Source organism: Penicillium waksmanii (assembly GCF_028829765.1).
Source record: "Penicillium waksmanii strain IBT 27052 chromosome Unknown utg000004l:1.0-5674109.0:1.0-5678898.0, whole genome shotgun sequence".
Classification (NCBI taxonomy): domain Eukaryota; kingdom Fungi; phylum Ascomycota; class Eurotiomycetes; order Eurotiales; family Aspergillaceae; genus Penicillium; species Penicillium waksmanii.
Genome location: NW_026643251.1, coordinates 5,589,634 through 5,609,900, shown reverse-complemented (window position 1 = coordinate 5,609,900; position 20,267 = coordinate 5,589,634). Strand labels below are relative to the sequence as shown.

Here is a 20,267-nt window from a genome sequence, read left to right as displayed (position 1 = left end):
GCAGCTAAACGACGACGGAGTGCTGGGTTCATCTTGATATCCTATGGAGTCCCGCCGGATATTCGCTCTCTACGTCCTGGTGACCTTGATAATTCGGCTCTCGCAATGACGGCAAGAAACGGCCATGTGTCGATTGTCAAATTACTCATAAATCTTGGCTGTGATCCTTACATCAAGGGCTGGCTTGGGTCAAACATTCTTGCTGACGCGGCCCACGAGGGCCATTATATAACTGTTCGTTTCTTGCTAGAGATAAAGCCTGGAATAGAACCACTTGATAATGCTAGCTCAGCTCTTGCGCTGGCAGCTAATCAGGGTCACGAAGATGTAGTGGACCTTCCACTAGAGCACGGAAAGACCCCAACACCATTCATGACAGGATACCTACGTCATGAAAAAAACCCAGTCACGTGTATTTGGATCCATCACCTCACCAGGGCTCTCTGGCCTCCCACCTCCCCAGCAAAACCTACCATATGGAATATCCAACACAACAGACTCTTCGTGCCCACGAAGCAGATCGTCAAGCTCGTGAGGTCTATCGATATTTCCAACCAACCAATCCGGCGGCACTGAACGCAGCATGGCTTCCGCGCTCTACTGCCTCCGACTTTGCGATCTCAGAGAAGACTACGATCGAAACCAGCTTCCTGTCTAGTCCTAATGCGACGTTGACTTCGTTCGCACAGCAGGCAGTTATACGCCTCCACGCACAACGTGCCTTTATCACGTAATTAATCCATCTCAACTTTCCATGGTTACAGACCTCTCTACCTACCTACCTTTCGTTGATGCTAGGCTAACTAATTCTTGATATTAGTATATTGAACCATCACTCACAGTTCATCATAGCCGAAGCCACGAAGACGACAAATCTCAGGAATTCGAAATTTTCGACTGCGGACGGAGATGGACTTTTTTCTGGAACATCGACCTTGCCAAACATTTGGAATATCTGTCAGGTAAGGCCAATTATCCTATGATCTTGCCATAATGATTTATTTGTCTCGGGCTGATCTTTCTATTTGAATAGGAAACAGTTGCAATTGCCTCAGACACTAATGATGACACCTACCCGGTACTGGTCGTCAACGATCTTACACAGGAGGATCGCTTCAGACGATTGCCATTCGTCGAAGCAGAGCCACACTCTCGCTTCTATGCTGGAGCTCCCTTGACCACCGATAGCGGTATCAATCTAGGATGCCTTTTTGTGTTGGATTCTCAACCCCGCGAGGGCTTGTCTGATTGTGAGAAGGACGCGCTAGGAACAATGGCAGCGATGGCCATGGACTATCTACACGTCAGCCGACAGGCGGTCGAAGGGCGCCGCGCCTCGCGGCTGTCGCAGGGTCTCCGTCTTTTTGTTGATGGTAAATCCAGTTTCGCCGACAATGTCTACACGTCTCGCTCCAACACTCCAAACTCTAGTCCGGTTTCGCGGGATTCGTCACAGCGCTGGATGAGCCGATCTGTCAGCTCTCAAAACAGCGGGGTGGGATCCCGCGTAGCGCATGATGAAACCACTGAAGCGCACGCACAAACTGACAGGTCTTTGAGCCCAGTTTCTCACGATGATTTGAACACAGGCATCTCTACAAATGCAGCGACTTCATTAAGCTTACATCGAGGCGACAGTGGTTCATCAGCTTGTTCGGACAGCAATGACTGGCTTTTTCAGCGAGCCGCAAATCTTTTAAGACAAGGTCTAAATTTAAACAGTTATGGCGGCGTGATTTACTTAAAGATCAGCGATGTCTCGTCAGACAATCTTGTTTACAGTGACTCTACGCCTGTCGATTCCAGTAATTCTGCGCCACTTCTTTCTTTATCTACCAAGGACAATCTATTATCATCACAGAAAACCTCTTTATCGCCATGCGCGGCTACTACTCTCGACAAAGTTTTTTTGAAGCAATTGACTCATCGCTATCCCAAGGGAAGACTCTGGTCATTCCACAGAGATGGGTCTTTATCCACATCAGACGAAGAGCAAACCACCGACGCATCTCAGAAACACCGGAACAAACACAAGGCCTCAGAAAATACCAAACTAAACACGTACTTTCCTGACGCATGCCAAGTCATGTTTGTCCCACTATGGAACGCCACCGATTCCCAGTGGTTTGCTGGATGCTTCTGCTGGACTCCTCAACCCACGCGAGTTTTCAGTCGGGCTGTTGATTTGGCCTCAATATTTGGCTTTTCATCCTCTATTATGACTGAATACAGCCGTATTGAATCGGCTATTGCAGACCGCCAGAAAGGTGACTTCATAAGTAGCATCTCGTGAGTCATTATTTTTTCTCTCAGGAAATCAGTACTAACTCAATTTTTATTTTAGGCACGAGCTCCGTAGCCCGCTGCATGGTGTCTTGGCTGCTACCGAGTTTCTAGGAGACACTCGCATGGACGATTTCCAGGTATCGCTCGTCGAGACTATCAATGCATGTGGGCGAACACTTCTAGATACGATGAACCAAGTGCTAGACTTCAGCAAAATAAAGTCATTGCAAAGGCGAAAGAGAAGGCCCAGGGGCAGAAAGAATCCTTGGAAGACAAAGCCTACCGAGAAAAGCCCGGCGCGTATGGATCCATTCGTGGAGACAGACGTGGCTATATTGACAGAGGAAGTCGTTGATAGTGTGTGTTTGGGACATTTCCATATGAGACAATCGACGATGCCAGCCAATGATCGCACAGCTGTTACACCAAGTTCACCTGCCCAACCGGCAAAAGAGGGCAAGGAAATTATATCTAGTTCAGACGTGGAGATTGTCATCGATATTCCTAGCGACGACTGGGTGTATAAAGTTCAGCCAGGATCGCTCAGGCGACTCATCATGAATCTTCTCGGCAATGCACTCAAGTACACCGAGAGGGGCCTAGTTTCTGTGTGCCTCGAGGCCACTCGGCGTTCGAAAGGCCATTCGCGGGATCAGGAACCTGAGGATATGGTAACTTTGACAATCTCAGATACGGGGAAAGGTATTTCGAGCGAATACCTACGGACTCGTTTGTATACTCCCTTTTCGCAGGAGGATACACTATCTGTGGGTGCCGGCCTCGGTCTGTCAATTGTTCGCGACATTGTCAGTACGTTCAACGGAAGCATCAACATCCAAAGCAAAGTGGGCCAAGGCACTATGGTAAGGGTCTTGATTCCTCTCAGGCGTCCAATCGAAGACGAAAGTCCATCAAAAATTGATACGAATTGCGAATTAAAGTCGCCTATGCCGTCCTCTCAACTTTCTTGTTTGGGATTGACGAACAAGCGGGCTGCGTTTTGTGGAATGGATCCCCCCCTGATCGAAAATCAGTTCTGGTCTTCGATCGCTCAATATGTGACGGATTGGTATGGCATGCATATCGTACCTTGGTCCGCGAATGGAGACGTTGACTTCGTATTTGTTGACGCGGCCTATTTATCCGCAGAGAACGTGCGGCACTTGCCTGCTACACTTCCAAATTTGCTCGTCTTTTGCAATGACTGGGACAACTCCAGTGAGCTTAGGAAAAAGTCGTTGCACCTTGCTGACTCTCTCGTTATTCTCCGTCGACCTTGCGGTCCTCAGAAACTCGCTAGAGGTATCTTGGGCTGTCTCAATTCGACATCGTCTACTCTCTCTAATTCTGACAGCCTGATCCCTGCTGGTGCGCGGCCTGTCAGCCAGAGCGGACCCCGGGTCTTGCTGGTAGATGACAACGATATCAATCTGCGCCTGATGTCGACTTTCATGAAAAAACGGAAGGTACCGGTTTTGGATGTAGCAAAGAACGGCAGAGAAGCAGTAGGATATGTTGAGAGGATGTTGAAGGGGTATGATCTGATTTTCATGGACATCTCTATGCCCATTATGGACGGAAATGAAGCAACACGCGCTATACGCACGATGGAAAAAGCACGGGATGGATGCGTTCGGGCAAAAATTATTGCTTTTACTGGCCTTAGTAGCTCCCATGCGGAATCTAAGGCGCTAGACTCAGGGGTGGACCTATTCCTTACGAAACCTGTCTCGTTCAAGGAAGTTTCACGATTGATGAATGGTTGGGATGCTCGAAAGGCAAATTGAATAAATAGCAGCGCGCTACATGAATCTGAATATTATGGCATGACATCATGCCATGCCGAGGTAAGGACCTGAAACTGCCATGATTACAAAGCTGCCCTGAGCGCCAGTTGAATTATTCCCAGCTCAACTGTTGACCACGAGCGGGGGACTGGGCGGTTGTCTACGACTAAAGAGAGGGTCGGTCCAGACAGTATTACACATTGAGAAGCTATGTGATTAGAGGACTGATTCTGTAAAACGACTCTGGAATCACGTTCATGGGCTGGGCATTATTAGTGGCACATGATTGGTCCTACCCCACTCCTTGCTCCACTTTTGGGAAGCATAACCCTGCGCTGTCCCTTAAGAAACACTGCTATGCTGTACCCACTAGCTAGATCAACACGATTTCGGGTCGTTATGTCGCAATGTCGGCATTTTTTACGATTTCAATGACTCTCGCAGACAGACCTGATGATTTGCGGTCTGCGTCACCTAGCCGCCGGTAGTGGGAATTTTTTACGGACGGGTTTGGGGGGGGTTAGAAGAGTATTAGGAGGTAAAATTAGGAGGTAAATAATTAGGGAAATTTTTCGTTAACATTCGAGATAGTCATGCTGAACAGTCGGCGAAAAACCATAATGTTTGTTGGCGTGTGCGATTTACCCCTGACTGTACATACATAGTGACATACATACTAGATGCCGCTGACGGAATGTATGTTACGGTACACACTTGGGGCGGAAAAAAACGGCGGTGGGTTTATATACCATGGATAATTCGAATAGTCAAATCAGAAGGTCGCGCTAATGCTTTCGACTACTTACCCTCGTTAGCTTCCTTATGCCGTGCGTGCTAGCTACATTACGATTTTATTTGTTACAGGATCTGTGAAAACTTGCTATACCCACTTCTAAAGCCTGCGATTAGTTTGACAGAGGACGCGAAGCTCGTTGCCCATTGATTACATTCCTCGGCCCGAAGAGCTTGGGATCATTACTCGTATTATGCACTTGGACAGTTTTGTGATAGAGTTTTGTGATAGAGTTTTGTGATAGCTTCCACCTGCAATTGGCCCCTTGGGGTCCAGATGCAGCGCCACTGACGTCATAGAGACTGATTAGCTGTTAACGTGGGTTCCCCTCCCCTCCCCTCGCGTGATTTTACACGTGGACAGGGCGGCATCCTCTCCACCTTTCATGGGTTGTTCTACAACAACTTCTATTTCTATCATTGGGACTTCTATATCCACTTACTTCATACTACGACCTCGCCGAAGCATACCCTTTATACACCTACCCCTTGTCTATACCAAGCCTATCCTTAAGTTAGATTACATCTGTCTACGGCCAAGGGTTCTAGCTGAGGCTGGATTTTCTGTCTGGAAGGTAAGCATCAGAAACTCTTACCATACATACCTTCTTGTCGATACAGTCTTCGTTTCTTGCTCTTCACGAGATGCAAGATCTCAATGTTTGACCAGTAAGGCTGACAGTATTGCGTTACGACAACATAGATATTCCCAGTGACCGAAAGTAGCGCAACGCAACAACCGTTACAGCCAACGATGCTCATTTCCATAATCGACTCTATTGCTAGCAGCCCTTTAACCCAGGATACCATGGAGGCCTATACTCACGCTATGATAGTGCATACCCAGTCCCAAATATCGTCTCTTGTTGGTCTGAGCGAAAGTCATGGAACCAGCCACAGGGATTCTGGTGATGTTCCCACCAGCGGTGCGCTACACCAAGGGCCTGGTCCTCCCACATCGCTGAGACCGAAGACAGACGGCACGCTTGCAATTGCGGCGAATAATATATTTGAACTTAGCTCATGAGTTTATTTTGACGCGAAGCCGGTAGTGATGATGCTGCCTGTGAATTTTCCGGACAGGATGCCCCTGGTAACGTATGTTTCTTCTTATGACAGGCCGTCGATTTTCTTTTTCTTTATTAAATAGGGTTTCTATGGCACCATATCGACTGATGGGCATGTGCTCAACAATTTTGTCTAATCGCTTTCTCATTGTTACCGCAATAAGAAACCATGATGATCTTTGTTTCCTAGTGTCATGGCTTGTTTTCACATTTCGAGCGCGACTTCCTGTTTCCCGAATCGAGCCAAGAACTATAACTTTTTCTATTCTCTCACATCTTCCTACCACAGTTCCAGCGATATAAAAAGTCTAGGCAGGGTACAGTATCTACAGTATCAAGCCAGATCGCCAGATCCTCTCCTTGCGGGGCTTTCGGACGGCCTAGAACATTCTATGGAGATTTACAATATTTTACAGTGACTCATAAGACACTGACACCCAATACGTTCCATACCGCGGTACGGCCAAGCAGGGGTTGTTTCTAAAGTAACCTAATACAACTTAGCGTGGTCTCGGGTACGGACCGAGAAACAAAGCGTGAGTGTCTGGGGGGTAATTTGTTTTCGAAATCCACTGTACCCGCGAAATGCAGTATCTCAGCGACGGGATATCCACGAAGCTGTCTCTTGATGAGGCTAGTCCCACAGCTTTGCAGACTTTTGGGGGTTTGATCCACCGGATAATACCAATAAGAAATCTCACGCCTCGGGACAAGTCCGGCCGCAGCAGGATCATAAAAGAAAGAGTAGCCGAGGAAAGCGCGAATTCAATAGTCATATACCGGATTCCATTGAAATAAGTGCTTTCTTAGCCTGTTGCAGAAATCTAACGATACATGCTATGAAAATAACATCGAATTACCCTCCCACCCCAAAACAGCCAGCCCTTCATCTGCGTCGCTACTTTGCTAGGATTTACAGTGGAAGGTGAAAGAATCCTGACGCCCAAAGAACCGACTCTGCTATCAAAATCACCCGCATTCATGTCCGCTAAGACTGATGTGTCGCCTGAGCTGAATATATTGAATTTCCCAGTCAGTCCGTATCAATGTCCGATCCTGATTCTTCTTTTGCGTAGTAATTGCGTTCGGTAGCAAGACGATGAACATCTTCTGCATGCCTACGAAGATGCATTTCATGTAAAAGATCCTCGCTACACATATGACATCTCCGATCCTCCAAGTGCTTTTCTCGAAAGTGTCGTAAAGTTGATTTGTATTCGCCATATTTATGTGTTCGACGATAAATAGGTAGCAGAGTATCGCCGTAACATTAAAAGCATCTTCGAGGTTTTTTGGCCTTCCGGATATAATTTCCCGCCTTCTCCAGAAGTAATTCTTCCTTCGACATTTAGGGAGAGATAGAGGTTGTCTTTGTTGTTCGTACTTTCATTGCTGTCTGCTCTTCATCGGACTCGTCGCTTAGAGCCGGCCGTTTACGTCGTCTACGCAGCGGCCCGCCTTCAAGGTGACAGCAGTATTATGAGATAGCAACAATAGCGCCGTTTTGTCTCTGCCACTCTGCCTTCAATAAATAGGAAGTTGGCTAGGTAAACAACTTCTCAAGAAGATCAATCTGCTCTGGCAGCATACTGTTTGTTCGCAATACGTTTTTTGCTTCCTCATTATCGATAGCCGCTCCAGAGAGCTGTCGCTTAATATCTATATTCGCCTGTTTACAGTTAAACTCCTTTCGAATTTTCTGTCTTAATACTCTCTCTAGCCGGCCAAACGTATTGAGCTTTTCACAAGTAAGTTTGTTATATTGCGATCGTATCTGCTTACTTGGATTATAGATGTAAATTTTAGCTTGCTTATCTAATCGCCGGGCCGCTTTGATATACTCTGGATATTCACGGATCAACGCTTGTTGCTCAGCTGTTAAGTATTAAGGCCGCCTTATATTAATCCACCTGCTTATACAGATAATTACGTATATAAGGGATTTGTTGGATTAGCGGCCGTTTATCATATTTTGTATATCCGTATCAACATATCGCAGAAGGTAATAATTAAGGAAGGTACGAGAATCTGCGTACTTTATGATTAAATTCTGCTGAGCTTCGCTGACCGTATCACTATTGTTTAATATCTTTCTACCTCTATAGCGTATACAGTACACAAACATCGACTGAAGCCAACTATAAATCTCCCCGAGATTCCTTAGTCAAGCAGATATAGTGCTACTGAGTATAGGTTAGTCCTACAGAAGATCCGGGTACCCGTTAACCACTTCAGTTTTACAAAAGATATAATATTCCTCCACCTTAGGTTTCAAGGGAAGTAGTATCTGCTGACAACCGCCTTCAACAAATAGACTCTAGAGTTTTTCTATAGTAGAAAGGGCTAGGGATTTAAAAGCTTACAGCCAGAAAAGTATCCTAAAGATAAAAACGTAGGGGCTAAAGATAAGCAACGGATCGTTAATAATTTCAGGGAATATAAAAGTATTACTAAGAAGAATCAATCATCTAGCCCTTCAGGATCAAAGAATATTAGATACTTATATAGCTTCAGACCCCAAGAACCACTTTATATACTCTGACCTGACCTCGGCCAGAAGCACAGAAGGGCTACCCTAGGGATCCTTTTGTATAGAGAACTTAAGATACTTTAATTATAAGGAAAGCAGAGCACTCAGTTGATTTACCATAAATATGCCAAGTATACTGAAAAGACACATCTGGATACGCTCGTATCCGAAATTAAATTACCTTTCCTATGTTCGGAGAATGGTCTCGTTTAATTCGGTTAAGTCTTAGATATAGACTAGTTCTTTGCCTTGCTCTTGTTTATCTAGCTTAAACTTGTCGATTAGTTTCTGAATCCTCTAGAATTTCTATTAGCGCTCCCTGCGTTTAACGGGGATAGACAACTAACGGTATTAATTTCTTCTCTATCCTTAGGGCTAAGCTTGGTGTAGGTGATTCTCTAATAGTAATCTTAAAAACCCTTCTAATCTGCTTTAAGGGCGCTCGCTTTATTTGTACCTTTTAGGTATCTGCTACCTACACTGTACTTAAGTTTTATACAGTAGTTGAGGAATCGATAGATATTATTAGAGGTAACTTAATAAAGAGCCTCCTCTGTATTGCTCTATTTTAGAAGTATATCAGAGCCTCTAGCCTTTACTCTATAGTACCTAGTTATGTTAGCAGGTTGCAAGATACAAGTCTAAGAGCGTCTGCTTACTTATGCCAGTATTGCTTGATCTGGACCCGACGAACCATAGTTTGGTCGGAATACCTGTAGTCCAGAGGAACATTTGCGATGTCCTCATCTGTATCATCGTCAGGGTCGTCGCTGAAATCAGGTATTATATCGGGGCAGACACGGTCCCGTATCGAGGGTTTGGGACCGTGTGAAGACTCCTCGGGGCGATCAGAAAGCAGAGGAAGTTCTGGCGAAGTCTGAGCTGTTAAGCTGCAAACTTAACCGTCATCTGATTCTTCGCCGTCGCAGTCTGGCCGGAAAGACGCTCCGGAGGTGTCGCTTTCATTGCCCATCGACTGGTCAGACATCTCGAGGTCGGAGCCCGTCGAAGACATGCTCAGATCAGTAAGTCGGTAGACAGGTGATTTACACCGAACGAAGAAGACGATTGATTATAAATGCGAGGGCGGGTCGTTGGATGGGCGGATCAAGGTTGTAGAAGAGAAACGTAAAGGATGGCCTGGTCACCTGGGTAGCAAAAGAAGACAGTGGTCGACAGCGACCAGGGCGAGAGCAGTTCGCGCTTTTAAAGGCCAGCGAAAGCTGAAATCGATTGTCGCCATTTTTGGCGCCGTAGAGAACAGGGGAGCGCTGCAGCGGGTGGGGAAGGGGGGGGGGGGGTGACTGTGCAGTCCGAAGGTTGAGCAGAAGCGCATGGAATCTAGTAGGTCTCGTGCTGCCCAGGCACCAGGGGGGGCAGGCATGAGCGGACGGTACGCCAGAGGGGTTGGCGTGACGCCGCCCGTTATAGGGGAACCGGGGAAAAGTGCGTGGCCATGGTCAGGCGGGTGCGTGTGTGGAGGGTGTGGTGCCGAGACCGCCATTTTCGGCGTCGAAGGGGGCCAGTTTCGGCCGCCCCAGCACAAATGGTTTTTGTTTTAAAGGAATTATTACTTTTCTTAGAATACAGGGGATAGTGAGAATAGGATATAATTAATTTAGAAGGTAGTAATTTATAGCAGAGGATTAAAGCCTTAGTATACGGTACTAGAACAGGGGATAATATAACGCCTATATACCCTATTTGTTGTTTAAAGAAGAGAAATCCTAAGGCTATAGCTAGTTTTTAAAGATAGACCCACTGTTACTAGGACAATATATAATAAATAAAGCTTACTGTATACGGCCTTTGTTAAAAATAGTATATATAATACGGCTATCTGCTATTTCCTTAGTTTATAACCCTGTATTTTTTACCTATAGTTAACTAAGAAGTAAGTCATTAGTGGTATAATCTGTTACTATTATATAAGAATTAACTATATGTTACGGACCCTGCGGCAGGAGGGGTCGGAAACACAAATGGGCCATCAAGAGCCAACCATTCTACAAACACCATGACCGCCCGCAGGTCACGTGCAGAACACCGCGAGGAATCATGGCATTCCCACCGGAGCCACACGATACGCAGTAATTAAGGAACGCAGTGGGAAGACCACGAAGATTATGACAAAGGATCAGCGTACAAGGGAAAGGAGGTAGGTCGTGAGGCAGGGCACTTCGTACGAGCCCGGATGACCCACGACGGGACGGTCCGCACGACGGACCATGACCTACGATACGATACGCCCTGAGAACAAGACTATCGCAGGACGAACCATGGTTTTCTGGACAACCGGGCAAGGAACCATGGGGGTTCTTACGATAAGGCCTGACGCAGGAACAGGAGGGTCGCACGACTACCACGTGACATCCTAACGGTACAATGGGATCCCATCCTACCAGTAGGATAGGAATCCCAACGACCGGATAGGACGAACTAGATATATAAGGGACGCTCATTACGCACATGTATTTAGTTCTGGGCGATCAATCAATCTAAGTTACTATAGTATACCTTCGGACTATTCTTCATTCAGTTTCATCTCTTGTGACAAACATACTACAAATAGGGGAGCTCTTCGGACTGACCTATTTGGCGCACTACCTGGCGTATCCTTCGAAGTTACTCTACAGGATCCGAGTCTGTATAAGGCTTAGCACAGCAACGGTACGATTGCGAGTCGATACTTGAGGATTACGAGTGGTAGATATCACACCCAATCAAGACACATTGAACAACTGGTAAGTTGTTGCACGATAATCTAACCACTCACTGTGACCAGTTAGCAACGCGTAACACTATAATGCTACTGATAGTAATCAGTAGGTGCTTAAGATATACTAAAACACTGATCCTATAACCTCTGTCTACTGGGGTAAATTAAAGATATAGCTTAAGTCTTATATCTAGTAGAATATTTATATACTTAATTACCTTATAATAGATAATATTAACTATACTTCTGGTATTAATTAAGGCTCTGATAATCTAGTTACTAATAACTGTTATTATATATATAAAACCTTACGTATATTCCTAGCAGAACTTTATAGGGGTATAGGTAACTTATACAGCTTAGAAGTTAACTAAAGAACTAAAAGCCTTAGGATTTAAAACACTGTAATTAGGTCTAAACAATATAAAATAAGAGAGAGCTGTTTTCTGGATATCTTAAACTTAGGTATCAACGTATTAAGAGAGCTCTATAACAGTAGTATTAATAGGAACTTAGTTAATAACCTTAGTAAGTTTCTGACTTATAGTATCAGTACTAATATCTTTTCCTACTCCTGCTTAAATATAAGGAGTAGTACTAAGCAGTTTACTAATAGAGATTGTAACGCTAGTTTCCTAAACCTTCTGCAGTATTAGGTTAGTAATTATAGACCTTTTCTTAGCTATAGTAGGATCCTATAGTCCTCTGATATAATACAGAATATTATTTAGAGATAGATTCTCTGCCAGAAAACCTTACAGTATTTATTCCTAAAAAGTTCTCTGGGTATTATTTAGTATAAGTATTAGTTTATCCTTATCCTTATTAGTATTATTAATATATAGTTAAAAGCAGCCTTACTGAGCGTTTCGGGTATATATATAGTCAGACGTTTGCTATTTTCCTTTTCTGATATAACTATCCTAGACTTAACCTCTAATAGTATTAACTAGACCTACCTAATATTCCTCTCTATATTCTTCCTTATCCTCTGATAGCTTTTTCTATATAGGCTAAGATCTGAGAAGAGATACGGCGATATATTATACTAGAGTAGAGTAATACTTATTGTTTCCTAGAATACTATTAAGCAATACACCTAAGAACTGTATAGGTACTAAAGGTATTAATTAGATATAATTACTTTCTGAATAATAAGTATTTTGATTAGCCTATACAGTATATTATTTAGAAATTAAATCTTTCTATAGGACCCCTATTCTTAACCTTAGCTTAGGACCAGGATTTACCTTTATTCTAAGAGTAGTCTAACTAGTTATTTTATTGTAATAAATTATACCCTTTGCCTTAAAGTCCTAGATAGCGTTATATTGTTTAGGAGTACTGTTATATAGATCTCTATATATCTAGCAGTTCCTAGGAGGATTAATCCCTATACTATTCAACGGTGCCCCTCGGTTTTGTTTATAATAAGGGTTATTCTGGCGATCTGTCCTAGTATCTAATTTTAATGTAAGAGCTTCTAGTTTCTGAGCTATGTTGTTAATTACCCTTAATATATAGTTCTCGGCCTGTTAATTATTAGCTATTATAACAGGAATTAGCTAAACGGCAGGAATAGGAGGAGTAGGATATAGGGGTACTGGAGATAACTGTCTCTCGTCTGATAATATATTCTTGACTTCTTTTCTTTTAACCTTTTGATAAACATTGGCTTCAATATGTAGGTTTGTCTGAACTTACTTATATACCTTGTTATAAGAGATCTTATTGCTGTAGGAACGTGCTTTTAAGGTATAATACTTTAAAATCTTTATTTACTATTTCTTAGGAAGACCTTTGATTAGCAGATCTGTCCGCTCTCTATTACTTAGATGATTAAGCAGGAATACCTCTATAGAAACCTTATAAAATTTGCTTAGATAGCGTCTGATTTTATCGTTTGTTGATTAGTTACTATTTATAAGCTTGTTAAGATACTGCTTATTATATTTTAATTATTTATTGTCTTAGTTATAATAGTAGTCTAGGAAGTCCTTACAGAACGTCTGCTAATCTCTTACTTTCTATATATTATAGCTTTTAACCTAGATATATAGCAGTCTTTTATAATATTAGGGAAGGAGGTCTATAATTACCTTATGTCGGACGATACTACTGTGGCGATAGGTATCTTCTAGCTTCCTTAGAAACTTAGATATATTAGTTTTATTAAATACAGAAGCTCTATAAGATTCTAGGGCTGGTATTACGCTGTATATTATCTGATATATTGGTTATAGGGGTAGGACAGTATAATAGAGCGTATACAGTGTAGGTTCTCTAATTAGTATAGTCAGCAGAATATAAGGAAGCAGCCTTGCGGCTTTAGGGTTTACAGGACTTACAGAATAAGAGAGATCCCCAATAGTTGATCTGGATACTCTAGGCAGTAGTTTACAAAACTAAGTGAATTATTCTACAGCGGTAATAGGTATAGCTATATCGCCAGGAAGTTTACTATCGTTGCTACTATTATTAATAGCTATAGTTTCAGGAGATTATTTTCCTATAGGAAAACATAGTACAGAAGAATAAGAAGAACAAAGTAATATAGTATCAGAAAATAACTTAGTCTGATACGATGATTCAGAAGCAGAAACAGAAACAAACGAAGATAAAGATAAAGACAGGGAAATAGAACGTAAAATAGGAGCCTTAGTACTTAATGACAATAATAATTTCTTAGATAGAACTGACTCTTTACTCTCTGACGAGAGGTTATCCCTTTTCTCTAGTATATAATACAATATAAATAATAATAGAATATTAGATAGCGCTGAATACCAGATATAGCTAATACTAGGATATCTGCGAATCACTATCTTATACAGTTAATCTAGTATCATTTATAGAATTCTTTCTAGTATTATAGTATCTCTAGTATGCTAATCAGCAAGTATTAATTATAGAAACTGTATATATTCAGCAGAAGGGGATACTCTGATATCCTTTTTAGCTAATATTTCGAACATTTGATTAGATAATCCTACCTAGGATCAACCGCTCTTTACCCTTTATGATATATTCAAATACCGTCGTATTCTCTCAGGGTTAAATACAGTGCCTACTCTTATAATAGTATTGTTCTTGTTCTCAGCTACCCTTTTTATTAATCAAGCCTTCCCGGGGACACTATATATAAGATAGGAACGCTCAATAGCAGTCTGTTAAGCAGACGGGTCGATTATAAGAAGACAAAACTACTATACTCACAGAGTATAGGAGAGTAGTAGACAGAGCGTAACGCTATAGAGATATGACTAATAAGGCATTCGAGTCTTTATAGACATATAATACACCGATACCGCAACCTTAGCCTCAGTAGACTCCGCAGAGAGAATAATTCATAAGGGGGAACATATATATTGTTATTGATACTATCAAACGAACGCTACTTATTCTTCCGAAACGATATAGCTGCCTTATTACTAAGGCCCCAATCACCTGACTATGGGATACCGGTGTTGAGAGCAGAATTCCCTATTACACTACCTAGAGTATACTGCTATAGTATAAAGTATAAGATCAAAAGGATTTACTAGTAATAAGAGTACGCTAATTTAAAAAGCAAGACCAGAATATCAAAGAAATAATTCTCTGTATATATTGCCTGAAAGAAGTAAATATATACTTCTTTAATAAATATTATCTGCTTTAGTATAAGTAATTTAAAAAAAATAATCTTATTCTTCTATATAATTCTATTTATAGAATAAACTATAGTTTAAAAATAAAACTATAATTCTGTTGGCTAGGACCTTATTATATTTATACAGTTAAGAGTAGTTTATATTTACTAAGTAAACTTAATAGTACAGTGCTATAGGACCTGACTTATTAACCAGAGTTATTTAATAGCGATTAGCTAAAGAAGTTTTATTTTTGATATAACCTAAACGGCTATAAAGGATCCTTATCCTTACTATAGCATAACCTTATTAGACGTCTAAGAGGTTAAAGAAGTTATAGTAGTAGCTAAGGATAACAGCAGTATAAGGAATAGGTTAAAACATTATATATATAACTACTATAATAATAAAGAAGACTATTACTAAGAAGAATAGAAAGATAGACTGTCCTAAAACAGAATATTATTTTCTGGTAGGAAATTAGTGCCTTACAGCCTTACAGCCTTATAGCCTTATTAGCCGTTTACTTTAACCTAATTAGGAAGCTACCCTCAATATAGATATAACTTTCTCCCTTTCCTTTCTTTTACTTTTAACTTCTTTAACCCCCCCTTTCCTTTCTAACCTTCTTTTATTATTGCTTTGTCTATTCTATTATTTTAAAATCTGCTTTAACCCTCGCCCAATACTATCAAACTATTCAGAAACTATAAAGAACCACCTATTCAAAAACGTATAATTTAACTAAGGGACAGTCAAATAAGGAGGAGGGGAAAGAACCTATTTCTTTATTTATACAGTCCTTTAAAACTTATAGATCCTTTATTTCTTTAAAAAAGACCTTGCTTACTATTTCCTTATTTAATCCTATACCTTTAACAGATTTAACCAGTATTATAAACCATTTATAGAAGTCTGATTCCTTTTACTCTTATTTTTAAGAACTAAATATAAAATACCGTAGCTATGTCTATATCTAAAATAAATACCCTTATACCTATTACCCAGATTACTATAAGAGCTGTAAGAATATTGACGCTAATTCTAGAAGGACTGATTATTAATAGAATAAAGGTTTATATAATTAATAATATAATTAAGACTCTGTAAGGCTGTTAACAGAAAGATAAATATAACCTAGTACTCTATTATTATAGGAAGCTAAATAAAGTCTATAAGGTTATTAGAGATAGGATTTATAAACTGTTTAATTATATTAGTTCTAAGGAACTATAGAAAGAGTATTATAAGAGTTATACAAAGTTCTAGCAGTAATAGGAAAATACTGTTAAGCTATAGAAAAGAAAGGAGAAGAATACTATAATAATTAAAGACTATCAGCAACGTACGCTTATAAAGTAGGATAACGGTAATTTAGTAGGCAGAAATATAGTAGAGTTCTTTTAATAGATTATCAACCGTATATTCTCTAAGAAGGTTAGTAAGCTACTAAATACTAATATATCCTATAATAATATTAAACTCTCTATTAACAACTATATCATTAAGCAGTATACCTTCAGAAAAGAAAGCAGAAGCCTAAAATTAAAGTATATAGAACCTAGCAACCTAACTAATACCTATAACTGCTATATCTTATTGCTAATAATACAGGATCAACTAGATTATACAGGTCTCTAACTAGACTAGGATAGTTTTATCTGCCTAAGAGGTAAAGGCTTTAACCTCCCTTAGATTAAACCTTAAGCTACTACCTTATCTCTATCCCCTAAGAAGAGTAGTTTATAGCCAGAAACTATTACTGCTGCTAAAGAATCTGAGGATTAAGATATAGATAATAAGGAAGAGAAGGCTAATAATATATATCTAGTTAACGCCCTAAAGATATCTAATATAATAGATATTAATACTAACACTAAATCAGAGAGTAAAAATAACTATCTAGATACTGAACAATCTCTATAATATAAATAAACTAATCCTACTGCTAAAGAGAGTAATGATAAAATCCTTATTTTAACTCGATAACAATTACCATTTGTGCTGGGACGGCCGAATCTGGCGCCCTTTGACGCCGAAAATGGCGGTCTCGGCACCAGCCCTTCACACACGCACCTGTCTAGCCACCGCCACGCACTTTTCCCCCGTCCCCTGTAACGGTCGGCGTCACGCCGCCCCCCTTGGCGTACCGTTCGCTCTTGCTCCCCTGCCCCCCCTGGTGCCTGGACACACGGGATCTGCTGGATTCCATACGCTTCTGCTCACTTTCGGACTGGCAGTCTTCTGCCCGCAACCCACCGCGGCGCTCCCCTGTCCTCTGCGGCGCCAAAAATGGCCGCAATCGATTCTAGCTTTCGCTGGCCTTTAAAAGCGCCAACTGCTCTCGCCGTGGTCGCTGTCCTCGCTATCTTCCTTTGCTACACAGGTGACCACGCCATCCCTCACGTTTCTTTCTTATGACGTTTATCCGCCTATCCAACGACGCGCCCGCGCAGTCCTAATCGATCGTCCTCGTCGTTCGACGTATACAGCCTCCCTATCGACTCACGGAACCGAGCTTGTCTTCGACGGGGTCTGGCTTGGAAATGTCTGACAAGTCGATTGACGATGAAAGCGATACCTCCGGTACGTCTTTCCGGCCAGACTACGATAGCAAAGAATCAGATGACGACCAAGTCTGCAGCTTGACAGCTTACACATTACCAGAACCCTCTCCGCTTCCTAATCGCCCCGAGGAGTCTTTATATAGCCCTAGACCCTCGGTGCGGGTACGTATCGGTCCTGATATGTTACCTGACTTTAGCGACGACCCTGACGATAATACGGATGAGGATATCGTAAATATTCCTCTGGATTATGGATGTTCTGACCGAACCGTGGTCCGTTGAGTTCGGATCGAGTAACGCTGGCATAAGTAAGCAGACGCTTATAGACTTATACCTTACTAGTTGCTAATATGACCAGGTACTGTAGAGTAAAGGCTGGAAGCTCTGGTACAAATTCAAAATAGAGCGATATAGAGGAGGCTCTTCGTTAAGTTACCTCCAACGATATCTATTAATTTCTTAACTACTGTATAAAACTCAAGTACGGTATAGATAGCAGATACCTAAAAGGTACAACTAAAGCAAGCGCTCTGAAAGCAGAGTAGAAAGGGTTTTAAGGTTACTATTAGAGAATCACCCGTATTAAGCTCAGCGCCAAGAACAGAGAAGAGATTAATACCGTCAGTTGTCTGTCCCTGTTTAACGCAGGGAGTACTAATAGAAATTCTAGGGGATTCGGAAATTAATTGATAAGTTTGACCTAGATAACCAAGAGCGAGGCAAAGAACCAGTCTACGTCCAAGACTTAACTGAGTTGAATAAGACCATTCTCCGAATACAGGAAAGGCAATTTAATTTCAGATACAAGCGTATCTAGATATATCTTTTCAGTATAATTAGCATATTTACGGTAAATCAACTAAGTACTCTGCTGTCCTTATAATTTAAGTATCTCTAGTTCTCTGTACAAAAGAATTCTCAGGGTAGCCCTTCCGTACTTCTGGCAGAGGTTAGGTCAGAGTATACAAAGTAATTCTTTAGGTCTGAAGCTATATAAGTACCTGCTATTCCTTGATGCTAAAGGGCCTACTGATTAATCTTTCTAAGTAATATTTTTCTGTTCCCTGAAATTATTGATAATCCGTCCCTTATCTTTAGCCCTTATATTTTTATCTTTAGTATACTTTTCTGGCTATAGGCTTTTGAATCCCTGGCTCTTTCCTCTATAGAAAAACTCTAAAGTCTATTTATTAAAGACAGTCGCCAGCAGATACTACTCCCCTTAAAACCTAAGGTAGAGGAATATTATATCTTTTATAAAACTAAAGTGGTCAATAGGTACCTGGTTCTTCTGTAGGATCAATCTATGCTTAGTAGCACTATATCTACTCGGCTAAAGAATCTCAGGGAGATCTATAGCTGGCTTCAGTCAATATTTGTATACTGTATATACTATAGGGGTAGAAAGATATTAAACAATAGTAATACGGTCAGCGAAGCTCAGCAAAATTTAATCATAAAATATTCAGATTCTCGTATATTCCTTAACCATTACCTTCTACGATATATTAATACAGATATACAAAATATAATAAACGGCCGATAATCTAACAAATCACTTATATATATAATTACCTATATAAGTAGATAGATTGACACCAGACGGCCTTGATACCTAACTCCTAAGCAACGAGCGTTGATCTGTAAACATTCAGAGTATATCAAAGCAGTCTGGTGATTAGATAAGTAAACTAAAATCTGTACCTATAATCCGAGTAAGCAGATATAACTACGACGCGATAAACTCGTACATAAAAAGCTTAATACCTTTAGCCGGCTAGAGAGGGTACTGAGACAGAAAGTTCGAAAAGAGTTTAACCGTAAACAGGCAAATATAGATATTGAGTGACAGCTCTCTAGAACGGCTATCGACAATGAGGAAGTAAAAAACGTATTGTAAACAGAAAGTATGCTGCCAGAGCAGATAGATCTTCTAGAGAAGTTATTGACCTGGCTGACTTCCTATTTATTAGAGGCAGAATAGTAGAGATAAAATGCTGCTGTTGCTTCTATCTTATAATATTGTTATTACCTTAAAGGCGGGCCACTATACAGACGATGTAAACGGCCAGCTCTAAGTAATAAGCCTGATGAAGAGTATGCAGCAACGGATAATCAAATAATAAAGACAATCGTTATTACTCCTGAAATATTAAAGGAAGAATTACTTCTGGAGAAGGCAGGAAACTATATCTAGAAAGCTAAAAAACCTTGATAATATTTTCAGTGTTATAGAGATATCTGGCTGCCTGTTTATCGTTAAGCACATAAATATAGTAAATACAAATCAACCTTGTAATACTTTTAAGAAAAGTACTTAGAGGATCAGAGATGCCATATATATAGTGAGGATCTCTTATACAAAATACACCTTCGCAGATATACAGAAGATATTTATCGTCTTGCTACCAAATATAATTACCACGTAAAGGAAAAATCAGGGTCAGACATAGATACAGATTAAGGCGTTTAATTATTCAGCTGAGGCGACACATCACGGTTAGTGGTCATTAGTACAGGTTATTATAGCAGAGCCGATTTTTTAGCGCCAGAGAACATCCTCGACTGTATGATTAAGCAAAGAATAATCATTAGTCAGGCCGGTTCCTGTCGAAGGTAGATTAGGTAAGTCTTCTCTACATAGATATAGACACTGTGGATAAGAGTAAACGATAGGAGACAAGGTCCGCCATCAACCAATCTCCGCTCTCAATCTCCCTTCCTTTCTCTGCCCCTACAAACTAACCCGCTATCTTCTCTGGCATCGCATTCTTTGATTAGTCTATAGAATACAAGGATTTCTCAAACCAAACATAATAATATTCTTTTTGGATAGTCGGCACGAATACCAGTAAACCCGGTTGCTAGAGCAGCAAGACTCCCAATA

At 41.1% G+C, this 20,267-nt stretch overlaps 6 protein-coding genes across 6 annotated transcripts; 3 read left to right on the top strand and 3 right to left on the bottom strand.

Annotated features, from left to right (window-relative positions):
* Positions 1-476: 476 nt before the first annotated feature.
* Positions 477-4,073, top strand: N7481_004904 (hybrid sensor histidine kinase/response regulator; the record flags this gene model as incomplete). The annotated part of the gene is made up of 4 exons (XM_057264123.1): positions 477-730; positions 821-962; positions 1,034-2,289; positions 2,345-4,073. 4 exons carry the CDS (start codon positions 477-479, stop codon positions 4,071-4,073), a joined length of 3,381 nt encoding a protein of 1,126 aa, XP_057125784.1.
* A 1,337-nt stretch (positions 4,074-5,410) lies between these two features.
* Positions 5,411-5,627, bottom strand: N7481_004903 (uncharacterized protein; the record flags this gene model as incomplete). Its single annotated transcript, XM_057264122.1, has 2 exons — positions 5,411-5,433; positions 5,471-5,627. The coding sequence occupies 2 exons, from the start codon at positions 5,625-5,627 to the stop codon at positions 5,411-5,413; spliced, it is 180 nt and encodes a 59-aa protein (XP_057125783.1).
* Positions 5,620-5,892, top strand: N7481_004902 (uncharacterized protein; the record flags this gene model as incomplete). The annotated part of the gene is made up of 1 exon (XM_057264121.1): positions 5,620-5,892. One exon carries the CDS (start codon positions 5,620-5,622, stop codon positions 5,890-5,892), a length of 273 nt encoding a protein of 90 aa, XP_057125782.1.
* Positions 5,893-6,901: 1,009 nt separating this feature from the next.
* N7481_004901 (uncharacterized protein) lies at positions 6,902-8,612 on the bottom strand (the record flags this gene model as incomplete). Its single annotated transcript, XM_057264120.1, has 8 exons — positions 6,902-7,315; positions 7,370-7,454; positions 7,486-7,807; positions 7,955-8,091; positions 8,137-8,247; positions 8,296-8,382; positions 8,449-8,507; positions 8,580-8,612. 8 exons carry the CDS (start codon positions 8,610-8,612, stop codon positions 6,902-6,904), a joined length of 1,248 nt encoding a protein of 415 aa, XP_057125781.1.
* A 413-nt stretch (positions 8,613-9,025) lies between these two features.
* On the bottom strand, positions 9,026-9,477 carry N7481_004900 (uncharacterized protein; the record flags this gene model as incomplete). The annotated part of the gene is made up of 3 exons (XM_057264119.1): positions 9,026-9,071; positions 9,122-9,352; positions 9,407-9,477. The coding sequence occupies 3 exons, from the start codon at positions 9,475-9,477 to the stop codon at positions 9,026-9,028; spliced, it is 348 nt and encodes a 115-aa protein (XP_057125780.1).
* Positions 9,478-17,359: 7,882 nt separating this feature from the next.
* N7481_004899 (uncharacterized protein) lies at positions 17,360-17,662 on the top strand (the record flags this gene model as incomplete). The annotated part of the gene is made up of 1 exon (XM_057264118.1): positions 17,360-17,662. The coding sequence occupies one exon, from the start codon at positions 17,360-17,362 to the stop codon at positions 17,660-17,662; it is 303 nt and encodes a 100-aa protein (XP_057125779.1).
* Positions 17,663-20,267: the final 2,605 nt, after the last annotated feature.